Source organism: Sturnus vulgaris, chromosome 1 (genome assembly GCF_052056855.1).
Source record: "Sturnus vulgaris isolate bStuVul1 chromosome 1, bStuVul1.hap1, whole genome shotgun sequence".
Lineage (NCBI taxonomy): Eukaryota > Metazoa > Chordata > Aves > Passeriformes > Sturnidae > Sturnus > Sturnus vulgaris.
Window position 1 is genome coordinate 34,449,945 of NC_142243.1, and position 17,665 is coordinate 34,467,609.

Genomic DNA, 17,665 nt, shown 5'->3' on the forward strand with positions numbered 1-17,665 from the left:
TGCACACAGACACTTATTTATGACTCTTTTGCATAGCTTTCATCCAATTTTATCGTTAATTTATTGTGCAATTTTAGAATCATACAATTTGAAGTGCTTGCCTCTGATAAAATTCCCTAGAATTTGCATTTCACCTAATGGTTTTGCATGCTTCAAAATGTCAGAATAATAACGAGAGCAGGACTTTCAAGGTTTTGTTTCCTTTTTATGTCTATGGAAAGAAAGACAGGTTGGGTATAGGCACCTCTGTTTACTTTCCTTTTGAATCATAGACAATAGAGTCTTCAGTCACTGATAAAAGCTCATTTGTACTCTGAATGTTTTCCTGTCCACTTAAGCTGATTTTATATAACATGCAAAATGTCTATTCAATATTCAGTAAATTATGCACCAAATGGAGTAAGCCAAAAAATTAGCTTAATCAAGCATTGTTTTTTCCTTAGGAAAAAAACCCTAAACAAACCAATCCAAGCAGGAAAAAAGCCCAAAACCAGATAAGAGCTATGACAGGTATTGCAGACAGACTCCTGGCTTGACTATCAGGAGACATTCATTCCCTTCCTGGTGGGGCTGTTTACCTCTGATGATGGTTTTAAACTGGAGATTTCATTTTGCCTTCATTTACTTTGTCAGCTTTTTCCATTTTTAGTCTTAGATAGTTACTTAGCAAATTTCTCTTATGGTACAGGCTATATATATATATATATATGTATAGGTATATATTTTTTGCAAGCCTTTCATTAAAAATTTTCCTCAGCTATGCCTTTATCTTTGTAGGTACAGACCATATAAATATATATATAGCAAGCTACTTATGCAATAGAAATATTCTTTACTACCTATTCATCAAAATGTTTCCTCAGCTGAGCTTTTATCTTTGAAGTCCAAATATGGACCACCCCCCTCAGATCACAAATAACATGATTAGAAATACAGAAATTCTGCACTGGGACCAAGACCTGGCCTTCCCTTCAAAGTCAGGGTTGTCACACACTTAAATGGACCAGACTTAGGAAATTAAAAGGGGCCAACAGCTCAAATTGTTGTAGCTCCTGTCCCTATTGCTCACTGTCTCTACCCATCTATAGACCTCTGTAGTCTGCATACAAGATAACTTTATCTGGTTCTGAATGAAAGACAAACCTGATCCTCTTTTTCTTATATATATTTGGTCTTGATACAGCAAAGCATCTCAGGCAGAAGATATAGGATTGGGAAAAGCTAACTAAAGAAACAAGGTAATCTGTAATGCCATATCATAAAATGAAATAGAATTTACTAACATCTAGATAATGGTTCCTTACCTAAGATCTGCAGAACATGTTGGATATTTACACTTTTCTCACGAGCCCCTTAGAGCTCAAAATCCCATTTCTAACCTTCTTCGTGACTGAGAAATTATAAGCAGAGATTTGTTGGTAAACCTGTGGTTACCTTGTGACTGCCCTTGGTGGAATGGTACTAAGCAGGTGCATGGGGGTTTTATTGCTTGAAAGGATGCATTTTCATTTATAAATGCAACAAAAAGTCTCCATTTTTGACTAGGAACATTTGTCTCTCCTGGTTTATTTCCTCCTCCCTCTACTGCAAAAAAATACGTATTGACACTACCTTGTGGCATTACAATTTTTACTGTGGTGCTTTATAGTTTTCAAAGCACAGTAATTTTTATGATATGTGGTAGCTTAAAGGGAAAAGCAGTATCCAGCAGGGAAATGAAGGGTGAAACACTGGCCTCTTTGAAGTCAGTGAGAAAAACTATTACTGCTTTCAGTAGAGGCAAGGTTTCAGTCCAAGCGTTCAGGGAGAAACATGGAGCTGTGTATTGATTTTACCTCTTAGGCAAAACTGCAGAGAAGAGAAGAGAAATGCGTTCATCTGGAATCCAGGATGGTTAATGTCAGTGGGCCTCTAGGAAATTGTGTTACATAGATGAATGGTATGTTGGTCCAATCAAACATCAAAAATCTTTGCATTTGACCTATAATCTATAAATGAAGAATAGAGAACCCAACTGCAAAACTCATTACAGCTTGTAAGGTTTCTGTTTACATATGTAAAATAGAGCATCCCAATCTGAACATATTTAAGAATAAAACAGCCAAGTTTGAGGCTTCCTCAGCCTATATTAGTAAATTGCAAAGTATATCCAATGCATTTAGACAGTATTTTGTAAAGAAGCAGTAAACATTTATAAATAAAACCCATATTAATATGGGAAGTCTCCTCTAGTAGCTGTCCCTCTCTAATTTAAGATATTTATAGCTAATTAAGGGAATATGGTATCACAGTTAAACAGGGAAAATACTGAGATAAATAATTCATGAACATCTGAAGTAAATAACTTCTAAATAGATACTTTGATTAATTAATTTTTGACAAATAAATGAGCAAACGTTTGTTTTTGCAATAGTCTGATAAACACAATTTTCAGTTCTGTAGCTGAAATAGAACTTATTTTGGACAACTGATGGTTTAATTTCTAAGGGCTCAAAACACACAACTAAGGTAACAAAACATGCAGCTCTACCACTATTTGTGAATAGATGTTCAGAGTAGCTGAATGCATTTTTGCATTGAACAGTTCTCAAATCCATCAGCTAAAATTTGTCAGCACCAAGAAATAGTGAGAATGCTGAAATGGCAAATAAATTCATTAATTAAATCTTAGTAGGTTTGCATATAATTCGCATACAAGGAAAAGATGACAGGAGAGTTAAAGTAGCTCTGTTCTGAACCCCACTCTTTCTTGCTTCTTAATGAAAGAGTAAATCTGAGGCTTTGATATCGCTGCTTTGTCATGGTAATTGGGAAGCTGTGAATTCAACACGATGACTTTACTGCAGCTTGAAGAAAGAAGAGATGTTGAACTATGAGGAAAAGAATTTATTTAAATGTCAGTCTATATAAAAAGCCAAAGGTTAATAAAAGCTATGTGTTGTACATCATGGAATTTCTTTTTAAGTGGGATATACTTGAAACGATTCTATATGAAAATTTCAGCTTATGCCCATTAGGCCCATGTTCCATATTGAGTTTGTTAATACACAGTGACATAAGAATTAGAATAGTCAGAAAAGGAGACTGATTGTAAGTTTGTCAAAACTGTTTTTATTCTTGGTTTTTTCACCTCTTCACCTACATCAAATTATGTGGTCGTGCAATTGCTTACAATAATTTTAAAGAGAAGTTGAAAGTAGCTCTTATACAAACATGACCTTCACAGTAAATAGGGATTCATTCTGTTCAGAGAAAGGCAGTACAGAAACATGGAGAAAAGTCTTTTTTTCCTACTTGTGTAGGACTTGTTTGATACTACTTGCCTGGACCAACAAAAGGTTTCACTGTCCAAAATTATTAGTGTTTATGGTTCAGTAAAAAAATCAGACATATGTTTAAATATTTAGTAGCTTTTTGTTCCACCTCTGGAAAAATTTAAAGGCGACACTGTCATGTTCCAATGTAAGAGCATAATCATGACATAAAAGAGAACTATACTGCAAATAGTCAGGACTTTCAAATCCTGTTCTAAGGCAAAATATTTGAAACTTGCTGATTGTTATTAAGAAAGGAAAAACACACTGAAGTTCAATTTCACCTGAACTGAGTCTATGCAATTTATGTTTTTATAATAAAGTCTAATGGCAGTTACATAGTTGACTGGTAATTTCAAAATCTTTATCAGTTTCCAATTACAGTTTAGAGCTCCGCAATAAAAAACTTTGAGAACAACACAACAAGGCAATTCTCTACCCCAGCAAACACCATATCTGAGATTTAATTAAAATAGGATGTATGAGACAGGAAGAAAGAGGAAAGGACAAATTGGATGGATGTTCATAAATTAGTCATAGCAGCAGCTTTAGCACTCACAAATGATGACTAGCCCATTTGCTGTATGTTTTTTGCAGAGCTAATAAAATTCAACTGATGCCTCTAGTTTGCTCACCAATTGAAGGTGCACAGCTAAAAATTGCACCAGGCATTAGGGATCTCAAGTCTTCCTCTTTGGAGTATAAGGAAAAAAGCAAAAAATCACAGAGAGTCTTGAACTACACCACCACCTGCTGTTGCAATTATTATGACTCACATAATTTATTCATACCCAAATACAGTGTGCATCTGCTATTTATTGATATTTTGGTTTATTTGTTTTATTATAGCTTCTGCTTATATTGAATAAAGTTTCCAAATACTGCAGAGTATAAAAATATGGATTATATATTGCTTATAAAGGCCTTTCCCTTCCATAGCATCAAAGAATGAAAAATGTATTTTCTCCCTTTCCAGCTAAGCAATATTAACATCAAAGGAAGGATTAGCATTTTAGGTCTTTGCACTCTAAATCTTTGTGTCATATGTCTTGCTGTCTTGCACAGAACATTTATATTTCTATACCTATTACATAATCAGAGCAGTGGGCCAAACATCTTTACTTTCCTCTTATTTGCATAATTAATTAAATTCCAACATTTTTGCCAAGCTATCTACACTCACACTGAAATAACAACTGCCACTTTTCAAGCTGAAATAAATTCATTACCTAGGATCCAAACTGCTGTTCTCCCTGCCAGGTGAAAGTTTATGGCACACAGTCAGCCCCTGCTCCTCTGCTATAATAACCCAGCCATCAGATATCACGGATTACAGCAGATTCCATGAACATAATCCCAGATGGGGTGACTGCAAACCAGAAGGGCCTGGAGGATTGTGCTGCAGCCACCTACAGGGGTTTGGCTGCCAGAAGGCAACACAAACCTTGGCTGTCATATGGGATGGAGAGGGCTTGAGGCTGAAGAGACTCAAGATGTGCTGATTTCAAGCCAGATTCTTTTAGGAAGGCTCTTATGAAATGGCTCCTGCATAATGGAGACTTCAACAGCTTAAACATAGCAATATAAATTATTGCCTGCCTTAGATTAATTTCTTTCAGACAAAGTAATCCAGGCTGATACAGAGATTCATGTTACTGCAGGCCCTATCTAGTGACCCCTTTTTTCCCTCACCTATACTTGTGTTTTAAATCTCTTTTTCTGCAGCAGGAAGCATTCTGCCAAATCAGTAAAATGAAATTCTATGCAGAGGTCTTTGCCTCCACTGTGAAAGTGCCTACTATGTCTAAAGTTGAATGAGAGGAAACCAGGATGTTAAATATGTGGATATTTAGCTATGTAATAAGCCATTTGGTCAATAGGGAAAAAATTGGCTTCTTGAAGGAAAGCAGCACAGCTCTGCCTGCTTTCCTTTATTTGTTATTTCTAGGTTTTCAATCCGCTGTACAGAAGGGTGACTTTTTGCTTCCTTTTCCATGGGAACATTAACAACCATTTGCCAGCTAGGCTTTGTCTTCACAAAGTTACAGCAGGCTAGCTATGATAGTGATGACCATGCAGGAGGCAGGTGGCCTTTCTCATCTGCAGAACCTTCGTTTTGAAATAAGGACACAAACCAATACATACCTGGGGAACCAAGGCTGCTCCAGAGGTCACTCCACAGCACAGAAGCAGCACAGACACGTCCTCAGCTGCTATGTTTTGCATTGATGGCTCTCCAAATGCAGGTCCTCACCCTGCTTACACTTACAATTTCACCAAAATACATTCTTCCACCAGAGCTTGCATGACAATCAAGTTATGCATGTACCTACACACCAACAGGTTTGAAAGTACACTGTGAAAGAAAGTTACTTTCAAATGTCATTTTAGTTATTTTTGTGTTTGGCTCAACAACTCTTGGGCTGCAAGACCTATTATTTGCTGTAATTCCACGGTGTTCACTCATTTTTGCTTATTGGAGAACAAAATGTGCATGAGCTCTATCTTGAACAGGAGTTTCACCATGCCCAAGTATGAGGATGGATGATTAGGCTACAGAAATAATCTAATACATTCAAAGTTTGGATAAATCTTTTAGGTATTTTCTGAGCCTGCTTTTTTTTTTAGACTCAAGCAGCAATGGGTTTGGCTTACTTTAATATTCCAGCTATTACTTTAAGCTTCCCATGTCTAATAGTTTTTGGAATACAATGGCCTCTGCCACAGTGAGTAAAATGTTATTTCAAATATCACATTGCTAGCTGAGCTTTAGCATTAGGCAGGCACTCACTTCTTTGGAATTTTGCTATAGACTGAGACTGGTTTGTTAAAACTTTATTCTTCAACAAACTCTTTAATCTCTTAATTGAAAAAAAAAAAAAAAAGAAAAAAAAAAAAAAAAGGCAAAGAAACAGCCCCAAGAAACAAACACTCAAATTCTGTCAGTAAAAACTACATTGAACCAATTTAGAAGCAAGGAAATCTTCAAGGAATCTTCCCCAGGAATGAAAACCAGAAAAGCTTTCAGATCTTTCTCCAGCTTAATGCAAAGCATACAATGCAGTATTTTTCCTTTGCAACTCACTGTTAATGTCAAATGCAGAGTTCTAATGTCATAATACATAGGGATACAATACAATGTGATTTTTTTTCTGAGTTCCTCAAAACTTTTGGAAGCTGTGACTTCTCATCAAAGTGCAGATATCATGGAAGCAGGCACTAAATTTAGTTCTATGGGGAGGGGAAAGAAGAAGATTTTTATCAGAGTTATATGAAGCAAACGCTTATGGAAAGCTTAGGAATAGTTTACAACTGAGTTTGCAATTTAAAATTTATTCTTGATACTAAGTATTTATATAATGAGTAATGGATATATCTGGGCTCTGCCAAATTAGACTAGGGCAGAATCCGTTTAAAGTTTTCACAGTTTCTGTAAAATAGAACTGAGATTTGATTGCATTGTCTTTACTTTGCACTTTTTACACATAACAAGGCTACTTTTGTGTCATTTAAATTTGCTTCCCCTTTGATGTAGTAATTTCTCCTCTAGTTTCATGGCTTTTATGTTTTTTGCTTGTAATAAGAAAAAGGCCATCCTTTCTTGAAATGTGAGTTTCTTTTAATCTATGGTGCATTTCACTTAACTTTATTAATTTACCTTTCAGTGTTGTAGAAACTGAGATTACACAACTTCATACCTGCTGTTACTGCAAAAATTACCAACAGTTGCCTATATAACACTTATAACCAGACATGTTCATGCTCACTGGTTTTGGATAGAAAATGCTCCGTTATCAATTACTGGAATATCTGAAGTAATCATTCTTTGAAGAAATTGCTCTCTTGATTTATCCAGATATATGGGTGGAAAGATAATTTAAAATTAGTGAAAAAGGACATTCTTTTCTGTCTGCCAAGTCTCAGCAGAATGAGGGGGGCTTCTGTCTTTCGGGTTATTTGCCCCTGTCCCTGCAGATTCTCACAGTGTTGTTAACACCACCATATTTCACCAATCATATGAGACACAATTCCAAGAGTTGCTGGAGAGATATGAGGGGCAAGAGAGTGCTAGATTAGAGGGAAAAATGAAGACCTAGCAGAGTACAAGGAGGCAAACACTGGAAAGAGATACAGCAGAAGGAGCAGAATAAAAGGCCATGTAGGATACAAGCGAATCCCATTTGACTATTTGAAACATTTGAAACACACTGCAAGTAACAATTTACAATTTAGGACAGTCTTGGTGTTTACTGTATTATTGCAGTATTTCCCGACACCCCAGGTATCAGCCTGGTTTTATTCACCTATCTGCCTTTCTCGTTTTGTGCTTAACACCCGATCTTCAAAATGCGTGACACGAAATATTTGGCCAAAGACCAAAAAGCAGCGACAACGCCTGCCTTGGTATTATGTCCGTACGTGGCAATTTACAGATTAATAGGAGTTAGGGCTAAAGCCTGGTTTAAAGCTCGTTCCTTCTCACACGGAGCCAGCCGTCATTGCAAAACAGAAGCCGGAGGAGCCAGCTGGCCTCGGCCGCGCTGCCAGCGCTGCCGCAGGAGCCCGCGGGGGCAGCGGGACCCGGCAGCCGCCACGGCGGGAGCGCTGCCGCGGCCGCCTCCGCCGCTAGAGGGGACTCGGGACCTGCTTTCCCGAGGAAAACACGGGACCCGGCTGCGCCTTCCAGGGAGCCCGGGCTGCATTTTGGCTCCGCGGGAAAAGGGAAGCGGCTGGGCGCGGGTTACAGAGCGGGCAGGAGGTTTGCACGCTGGTTTGGGACGCGGAGTAGCTGGGTGGGTGAGGCTTAGATTGCCAAAGAAACTTTAATGCGCTTCCTCGCTCCCAAAGTAACTTTGTGTTAGAGGCTCCTTGTTACGAAACATGGAAGGCTTTCATAAATCAGCGTCATGGAAAATAGGTTTTAAGCTTCTTACAGATCCCGTGCCAGCAAGACTGTGTGCCATGCCACTCGGGTGCCCACCTTCTTGTAACCTTCCCACCCTCGTTTTATAAGGCGAGATGGAAGCTTTGGCTGGCGATAAAACACTGGAAAAGGGAACGAGAAGGGCAGTCAACAGGAGGAAGCCTCCAAGTGATGCTTTCTCGGCTCTTCTTTTTTCCCACCTGCACATTAAGACTGAGGGCTGCGGACCCGGCAGGTCGGGCAGACCGTCCATGCCCCGCTGGATGCCGGCAGCCGCCCCCCGTGTACCCCCAGAGCTCCGGGGCCAGGAGAGCTGCAGGGGGACGTGGGAGGGCGAACCCGAACTGTGGCAGGGCCGGGGCCCCGCATTCGCTGTGCACCTGACAAGGCAAAACCCCGTGTTGGTGTCGGCCTGCTTTCTTGGTTTTCTATTAAGAAAAGCGGATGTCAGAAGAGAGGGAAAAAAATAAAATGAAAAGGGAAAAAAGCGAAGGTGGGAGATTACTTGGAGGGAGGGAGAGGCCCGCGGGAACGGAGGGCAGCCCGCGGGGACAGGACACGGACAAAGGGCGGCGAGGGGCACAGCCGTGCCCCAGCCGCAGCGGCGTGGCAGCGGGGGTCCCCGGCGGGCGGGGGTCCCCGGCGGGAGGGGGGCGGCCGAGCGCGGAGCCCACACTGCGGCACCGCCGAGGGGGCGCCGGCCGAGGCGCTCAACAGGCGCTGCTGCCCCGCCGGGACGGGGCCGGCACATGGCAGGAGCCGCGCTCGCTGCCAGCCCCGTGCCAGGCGGCTGCGGCCGGGAAGGGGCTTGGCTGCCGCTCGCCGGGGCTGCCGCGCCGCCGGGGCTCGCCCGAGCGGGACCCACCCTGCCCGCTCAGCCGGGGCCGGCAGCCCGGCCGGCAGCGCCGCCGCTTCCTTTGTGTGCGTGCGGGGAGCTGCGGCGGGTCCCCCCGGCGGGCTGTCAGCGCTGCCCGCGAGGAGGCGGGGAAGGGAAGGGACGGGAAGGGAAGGGAGGAGGCGAGGGAAGGCGCTGGCAGGGCGGCTCTCGCGTCCCCGTCACAAGGTAAGCCCTGCTCCCCAGGGCGGAGAGAGGCGCTGGAAGCGCCGCGGGGCCCTTCGCCTGACCTGCCGAGCGGCTTCGCCCAGCCCCGGAGAGCGGCCTCGGCGGGTCGCCGCCGCCTCCTGCTCCCCGGCGGCGCGGGGAGCCGAGCCCGGGCTGCGGCGGCGGCTCGGCGCGGGGCGGCTCCGGCACTTTGCGATGGGCTGGTGGCAGCGGCGGCCGGACAGCAGCGGGGGCCGACGCGGGGCTCGCAGCTAAGGGGCGAGGAGGAGGAACCATGGCCGCATCCAGTAACTCCAGTTTGTCCGGCTCGTCGGTTTCCTCCGGTAAGTTTCTCCAGCGAGCGCCGCATTTCTCCCCTCCCTCCATTTTAGCAGGGAGCTACCTGTCTGCAGAGCGCCTCGCCGTCCCGCTCGCCCCGACCGCGGCAGGCGCTCCCCGAGCCCCGGGCGGGCGCTCCCCCGGGACGGCGATGCCCCTGCCCGGGGCCGGCTGTCCCTCAGGCGGCACCGAAGGGGGAAGCCGGGACGGGGGAAGCGCGGCGGGGCCGTTTCGCCTGCCGTGCCTTTGTGTGGGGTGAGGGAGAGGGGAGCCCCGCGTCCGGCTCCCTCGCCGGGAGAGCAGCATCCCTCCTGGCTCGGGAAGGGGCGCGCCCTGCGCGTTACCGGGAGCTCCCGCCGCAGGGCTCGGGGTGAGGAGGGCATTCAAAGACCAGCGCGCATCCTCTGCCGTGGTCCCCGCGCTACGGGACCGGCTCCCTATCGCGCCCCGGCGCGTCGTGGTGCTCTGGGGCGGGCGGGGGTTGCCAGGCGTGCCACTTGGTGGGTGTTACGGCACACCTCGCGTTTTCAGTACTTCTACAGGACTAGGAACAATTAAATTCCCGATCCAGATTACGCATGCTGCAGGTGACGGACTGCCCCAGGGTTTCGGCCGCGGGTGTGCGGAGCTTGTGCCTGCTCTGGGTTTTGGGGGTGCTGGGTGGCAGGCGGTGCGGCGCGGAGCTCTGCCCCGCTCACGGTGGGGGGCTGGCTGCGCTGCAGACCCGCAGGAAGGCAGAAAAGTTACGGTGTCTTTTTAACCGAGGCAACCTGAAATTGGAAGCAGTGATCCAAGAGTATCATTGCCTGCTGTTTAGCTCACGAGCAGTTACTATAATATTTAAGAAACTGGCTGAGAGCAAGGTAACATCCTGGCATTTCAGTGGGCTGAAGGAGTAAATAGAAGCATGAACAACTTAGGGGTTCAACGGACTTGTGACTCAGTGTTTTATTTGAGGTGCCAGACTGAGATTTTTAAGAGCATTTCTTAAACATAGCAATATGTGCTGTGAACATCAGACAAGCTCCTCTGACTATCAGTACAACTCTAGCAAAATATAAATAAATGTAAAGGCCAATGAGCAACTATGTTTTTTTTAAAGATAATATATGTAACTTACACAACATATTCTATGCCACTGTGCCAATGTTCAACACTTACAAGCAGATTCAAAGAAGGAACTAGATCCTAAAAACATTTATTTAAACAGTTTTAACAAAAAAACACAAGCATTGTGAGCCCTTATTACCTTAACTTGAAAGTACCTGAAAAAAGTAGGCACGAGAAATTCTGCCTTGTGTTCACATTCACGATGCAAGAGTTGCAAGACCAGAATGAAAATAAGCATGAGTCCAGCCAACTTTATGGCTTATTAGTGAAGGTACTCATTTGGGCAATGTGGTTTTATTTTACACATCATTTGTATATTTTTACATCTAAGTTATGTGATAAAACCAGAAAAAACTTTAAAAGCCCAGACTGGAACCTGTGACTCTCTTCTTTGGTGCTTTAACCATTGAGCTGCAGAAGCACGTCCCCAGCTTGGAGAAGGTGTGTAGCTCACTTGCTCCATGAATCTCATGATCTTTCCTTGCATACTGCTCCAGTGTCTGTGGAAGGATACTGAACTCATACCTCTGAATCCCCTCTGGTTTTACTAAATCTGGGCTTCAGGATCTGTCTGTGAATTGAGAGAGGTGCATCCCCTGCAGTGTTGGCTCAAATGCCGGAAATGCAAGGAAGAGTGGGAGTTCAGGTACATCCTTGGAGTGAGCAGTTGATGTCATCCAGCTCCAGGTGGCTTCCTGCTCACCAGGTAAATCTAGTGCCAAAACTAACATGCAGCCGAGGAACTGAGATCTAGAGTTTTGATATACTTCATTAAAAGATGTACATCAGGAGTTGACACTTGACAGTACCCTGCTTTGTATGAAGCCCTTAGCTATGGCCTACAACAGTTTGTGGTTTATCTTTTGTTTTGTATTTTTGCAAGCATGAGCACAGCTGAGCCTTGGCCCGTGCCTGGGGCCCTTAGGTGCCACAGCAGGACAACCAATAATTACTGTCAAATACTCTATAAAGCAACTGAGTGCCCTTGACTTTCATAACTTATGACCTTGGAACGGTTTTTGGTTTTGTTCCAGTTTATTCAATCTATATTTTTCTATGCGTATACTAACCAGCAGTTAAATTTGCTGCAACATGATAGAGTTGCCAATATTAGCAGACACACCATATCTGACTATGTGCAGCTGTATTCTGACTGGCTGTGGTTTAAGTTCTCAGAACTCAGCAAGTCTTACAGCATTTTGTTTATATCGTCTAAGCAAACACTCATGCCTTAAAATTTAATTTGGTAGAATTTATATGTATGCTTAATATGCCAATATGAAGATTTCTAAATCGTATAATTATTTCTATTCCACAGAAGAGGGGAAGTTATACTTCCACAGTACATTCTACTAATAGAAAAAGGAAGTAAAGTGTGAGGTTGATAGCAGAACACTACACTGCAGAGCTCAGCTCTACCACTACTTACAAATGCTGCCAAAGCTCAAGAATGTGTTACTACAAGTGACCATTTGTCATGTGGCATTTCTGTTTCAATTCCTGCCAATTCGTGTCAATGAGAAAGTTAAACAGTTCAAATATATTTATTGTGAGGAAGCAGCCCAAGAATTTTATGGTGTAGATAGTCTTCTTGCCCACTTATATTTCTATAAATGTACAAATGGGATTTTCTTCACTTGAACTTGTGTCTACATTAAAGGTCAGAATCTGGTTCTGTTCTGGAGTGGTTTTTTATAAGCACTACCAATGTCATGGCAGGGTGGTGAGCTGTAAGCTGTTGTACAGATGGGGAGCTAACATGCCTGGAGAGCTATGACTTCAGCTATCCACTAATGGTAAAACAAATATTCGTACTTAGGAGGCTGTTGCTCCCTTGATTTCACACCTGGAGGATCAGTCCCTACTTCAGAGGTTGTGTCTGTGGTCTGTGTACTCATGTCAAGAGCTACTGTGAGGCTGCTAAGTATAGGTTCAATAATATTAGATTCTTGTTACAGGCCCCATCTGACAGAAGCCTATGAAGGACTTTTTTCAGTAAGCTGGCCCTCACTGTAACAAAATCTACAGGAGAGCCATGGGTATTTGTTCTGTATTTGTTCTTCAAGCTCTCTGCTTTTGGTAACAGAAGTTAAGCTGCTCTGACCACCAGCTGTTGTGTTTGAAGTGGCTGGGGGAGAAATAAGGGTAATATGCTGGGAGAAGAAGGGGGCATGGTAATCAATTGCATTAGGTATTCTTCTTTGGACCTTGGATAAATCTGCACATGGTATAAAAAGTTGAAATTATAATTACTTCCACTGGGAATTCCACTTTACTTTCCTGTAATCTCTTTTTTAACATATACCCAGGTGATCTATTAGCTGTATTCATTGCAAACCCCTAAATTTTGCTCTTCTCCCTAGATGAAGTGCTGATTTAACTGCAAGCAGCATCTTTTCTTTCTCTCCTATCCTCTGAAGAAAACTATGCATGTTTTTATACTCTCCTTCATGCTGCAGTCTCCTTAAAATAGACATTCCCTTGCCAGCGCCCATCTTAGTATTGACCTTTATTCTCACTCATTAAAATCTTTCTTTTTAAAACTTTTTTACTTTTGCTGAAACTTCTTGGCTTTTTCCTGGCAAGCAATCCACCTCTTCCACTTTGTCACTAGCTGCCTCCAGTTTCCTCCACCCAGTAGCCAAATACTGATTATACAGATCTGATGAACTTGAGACTCGACTTTCTGGAATGTAAATAGAAGCTTGAGTGAAGAGACCTTTGTGTCTGTGCCTGCTTTACTTCTCAAAGAAGCAACAAATGCAGGGTGTTTCCCACCTAGGCTCAGTGCAGTGGTATTTCTAGGCACTGTACTTCTTTGTGCAGTTGTGCCATCCAAAGTTAGTACAAAGTGGCTATAAATGCCAGCTGGCTTTTAAATTCTGCTTGAGAAGTCTTATACCAGAGGTCTTATACCAGGGAAGTCTTATACCCTCCCTGTGGCAAGTGATGGGTTAGATAGCTTGGGCTGTCTGTCAGGTAAGGGTCCACGCCGAAGGTAAATGCAAATACCAGCCTGATAAACGATAATGTGTGATCAGGCTGCCTCTGACAGCAGGACTCAGGCTGTGCCAAAACCTTTGCATGAGCCTGAGCCTGTGCTGTGAGAATGGTAACACTGCAAGAATTTGGGTGAGAACCCAAGGCAAATATGTAAATATACGTGCCAGTGTACCTACGCAGTCTTTTGTTTCTTCTCTGAGCTCCAGAGACAAGTTTGCAGGTGTTCGGCTGAAGGGATATCTTGGCACCTTTCTTCTTCCTGTCTGAATTGGTGCTTCTTTGTGTGCTGTAAGCATTTTGAGTAATACCTGTCAGTAGAGCAGGTGGTAGAGTTAAAACACACAGGCAAGCTTTCTGCTACAGGCCGAGAACGGCTTTGTGTTTTGTCAGGGCATTTTTTACTTTTCAGCTGTGTCCGCTGCTCTAATGAAAGATAGCTGCTTGTCCCTCAACCCCCTCTTTTTGCAAACTCAGAGACTATATAGAGGACTGTTACAAAATAAAGTCACTGATTATTGATGTTATTTTTAATTGAAAATCAAACATTTTTTTTCTATCTCAAAGTTCAGAGAAAAAGGCCTTTAAGTATAATTTGAGGAGTGATGCTTATTTAATTAATAATTAAGTTTATGGTTCATAAACTATTACTTGCATTAAAATTTAAAGGCAGCGAATTGTTGGATTTTTTTTTAAATAAATGGGCATGAGTTGTTTAAAGAAAGCACAGTTATCAACTATGAGTTTTTACACACCCTCTACATTCTGAGAAGGATTAAAAAGTGCTTATCAAGGGAAGAAGAAAAATCTTTGATGGTTCCAGTAACTTAACAAGGTCAAAATAAAATATTAAAGGCTCATGACTCTCTGGGGGTCATGAAGGTGCTGTGATGTGAAATGGGCAGATATATTATAAAATGAAAGTCAACATGGACCGATTTTAATTAAGATGCAAGCAAGTGGGAAGAAATGAAATTACTATTGTACAGAGATTCAGAGAGATCCTAATTGGGAAAAAGATTAGTAAATGAAAATAGATGTTTATTCTTAATTATTTGATAGAAATAGTGTTGTGAAACTGGCACATGAAAGCTATTGAAATCATGCTGTCATTATGCTGATAAGGTGGTGCTTTTGATTTTTAAAAGGGCAATAAGGGTTTTAGGTTTTTTTTATTTCTGTTCTTCATGCCAAGCTTCTGCTGGCCAGGGTGTTCTTCCTCTAAATTAAAGCTGAAGTCTTTTGTATCTGATGATTACAAAGAACTCACCATTCTTATTAAAAATAATAAAAATTCAAAAGGGAAAAATGCCACAGTACTCCACTCTGATGTAGTGATTGATTCAACAGTTAGTTACTGAACATGTAGGCTGTGATTATTTGAGAATATAATAGCCTGGAAACTGGTACAATGCATGTCTGCTTCACAATTTAGCTTATAAGCACTCATACTCTGTAAAGCAAAAGTCTTGTTCTTCTTAAGGATCTGCTTGTCTTACAGACATATGTGGAGGATCAGGTGAACAGACTTTCATGCTGTCATGCTGATGACCTTTTTGGATATCCGTTCTGTTGGAGTTCTTGCCTCCTGTTTGATGGTTCTAAGGAAGCTTACATATGCCAAATGCTGAGTGATTGTAGGCAGGAATATTTTTACATTGGTGAGTGTTATAATGAGGCCTCTAGTACCCCCATATCCATAATGTTTTATCTGAAATCATAATAATTCGGCTACTGTGGTACACAGGTAAGTCTTAAACCTGGGGTTTTAGAAAAAAAAAATCATTTTTCAAAGTTGATTTGTTTATATACATACCTTTGGCTAAAGGGCAGTACTGGCTGGATTGGCCTCACTTACAACATTGAATGCTGGCAGAAGCTGTTACCATGCTGGGGAGCCAGTCTGTTGTCACTTGTTCTCTTCTACCAAAGGAAGAGATACTGAGGAGATTAAATATTTGGAGAACTCTGTGTTAGGGAATGGCACATTAATATTGCATGAAAAATCTTTTGTTGCAGGGAAATGTAGCAGGATTTATACAAGAAGCTATAAATCTGTAATTCTCTATATATCACATTTTTACAGGTGTAGTCACAGTTTGTCTAAGAATTAATACAGTATCTGGTGTAAAAGGATAGTTTTAACTGCTATGAATAATGACCCATTCTTGCTGTCTTTTTCTGACCTTTGATTATGAGAATGTAAATTTGAATGTTGCATTTGGAGGTGGTTATTACCAACTATGAATCATGCAGAATTCACCAATAATTGTTTCATCACCCTTTTTTACTCAGCAATAGTCCAAATCCCAGGGCTGGAGGGTGAGTGTATCACTGCAGAAGGAAACCAGTGTTGCAATAACACTCTCATAACATTAACACAGTGCAAAGTTTGCCAGTGAAACTTGACAGTGCAGGCTGATGTATTTAGTAAGGTAAGGCGAGGTTAAAGGGTTTTTAAAATTCAGAAGACTATACAAGTATCACATGTCTTGCTTCTGGTATTATTGATCAAGGTCATCACGAAAGAATCAGTAAATAAGACATCTGTTCTGAGGATATCTTTATCAGGCAGTCCAATTCCACAGAGGAAAGGTGGTTCCAGTGTGGTGCTATTACTGCACCACAGTGTAGAAAGTACAAGGTGGACACTTTCTTATCATCCATAAATGACGTACTGTGACCTGTGTGTCAAATCACATTTCTCAGTTTCTTCTTACAAGGTTGTCATGTAGCTACTCCTCTCCTTCCTTCTCATCTTCTTGCTGGCTGCTTAAACATCACTTGTAGCTTTTAGATAAAGTGGCGTGTTTGTGGTGTTACACTTTTTATTTCATCACGGAACTAAAATGGATGTTAGAAGAGATGGAGACCTCAGTTTGTAAATGCAGCTCAGTTGTTGAGCAGATGCTTAATTGCAAAAAATTTGTCTTATCTTGACAGATCAATTGGTTCAATGTTTGGCTTCATGTCTGGCAAGGAAAAAAATGACAAGTATGCATCACGTACAGGTATATGGGGCACAGCCATTGCAAAGGCAAGCAGAAGTTCCCTGGAGAAGTAGCTCTCCTCCAGCAGTGTGCTGTGTGCCAGAGGACGTGTGCTGTGGTCAAAAGCAAAAGAAGCCTAAGAGCTCTCTCAGCATTAAGTTTGCCATCAAAAGTCATGGATACCTGCTGTCATATTTTTCTGCTGTGTGAACCTGCACTGGTTCCATCTTAATTCCGCAATAAACTAAATGAGATTGCTCCAAAGGAAAGAGGACAGGATGGGGGGGATCATGAGACACCCAGACACTCAATTTCATGAGAAACACATAAAATTCTCGATTTTCAGCTTCTCCAAGGCATTGATATGGTTGCTGTTAAAGCCAGTTGAGTGGCGATTTTTGTGTGGCTGAACCCTACCTCTCTGTACATGTAGCAGTGTAATATTTTGGCACATTCCACAGTGCTGTGGCTGCACAGACAGTGCCAGCCTTTGTATGTCCCATTTTTAAGCAGTTACAGTGTGTGTAAGCATGTATAACTTAATAGCAAATCGTATCCTCTCCTGCCCAGGCGCTGAGGGTTAGGCACTCCCTAGAACAGAGACTCACATTAACTGTGAACCTCTTAGGAAAATTAGAGATGCTGGTGGCTGACCTGGGCTGTTAGCACATTTAGATAACTTTGCAGGAGAAAAGATCCATCTACTGCTGTTAGGCACAATGATACCAGCTCTGCCTGGAGTCCCTGAGCTGTATGTAAGCTGGGAAGCTGGTGAAATATGTAGGCTATAAAGCTGCTGTATTCTTTAGCACTTCCTTATGTATCCACTGATAGTCACAGTGGGAGGTAATCTACTGATCTGACCTGTCATTGCCGTTCTTATCTGTCGGGCTGGTAGAGTTACTGCTGCTGAATCAGCACACCTTTACTTCTGGGTCCTGAGTTC

General features: G+C 42.4%; 1 protein-coding gene across 1 annotated transcript in view; it reads left to right on the forward strand.

The window, feature by feature from the left end:
* Nucleotides 1-9,322: 9,322 nt before the first annotated feature.
* The window catches only part of CHN2 (chimerin 2), a 157,029-nt gene continuing 148,686 nt past the window's right edge, over nucleotides 9,323-17,665 (forward strand). Inside the window, exon 1 of the mRNA XM_014894045.2 lies at nucleotides 9,323-9,624. Coding sequence (XP_014749531.1) covers nucleotides 9,576-9,624 — 49 coding nt within the window. The 5' untranslated portion in view covers nucleotides 9,323-9,575. The remainder of the gene's footprint in view (nucleotides 9,625-17,665) is intronic.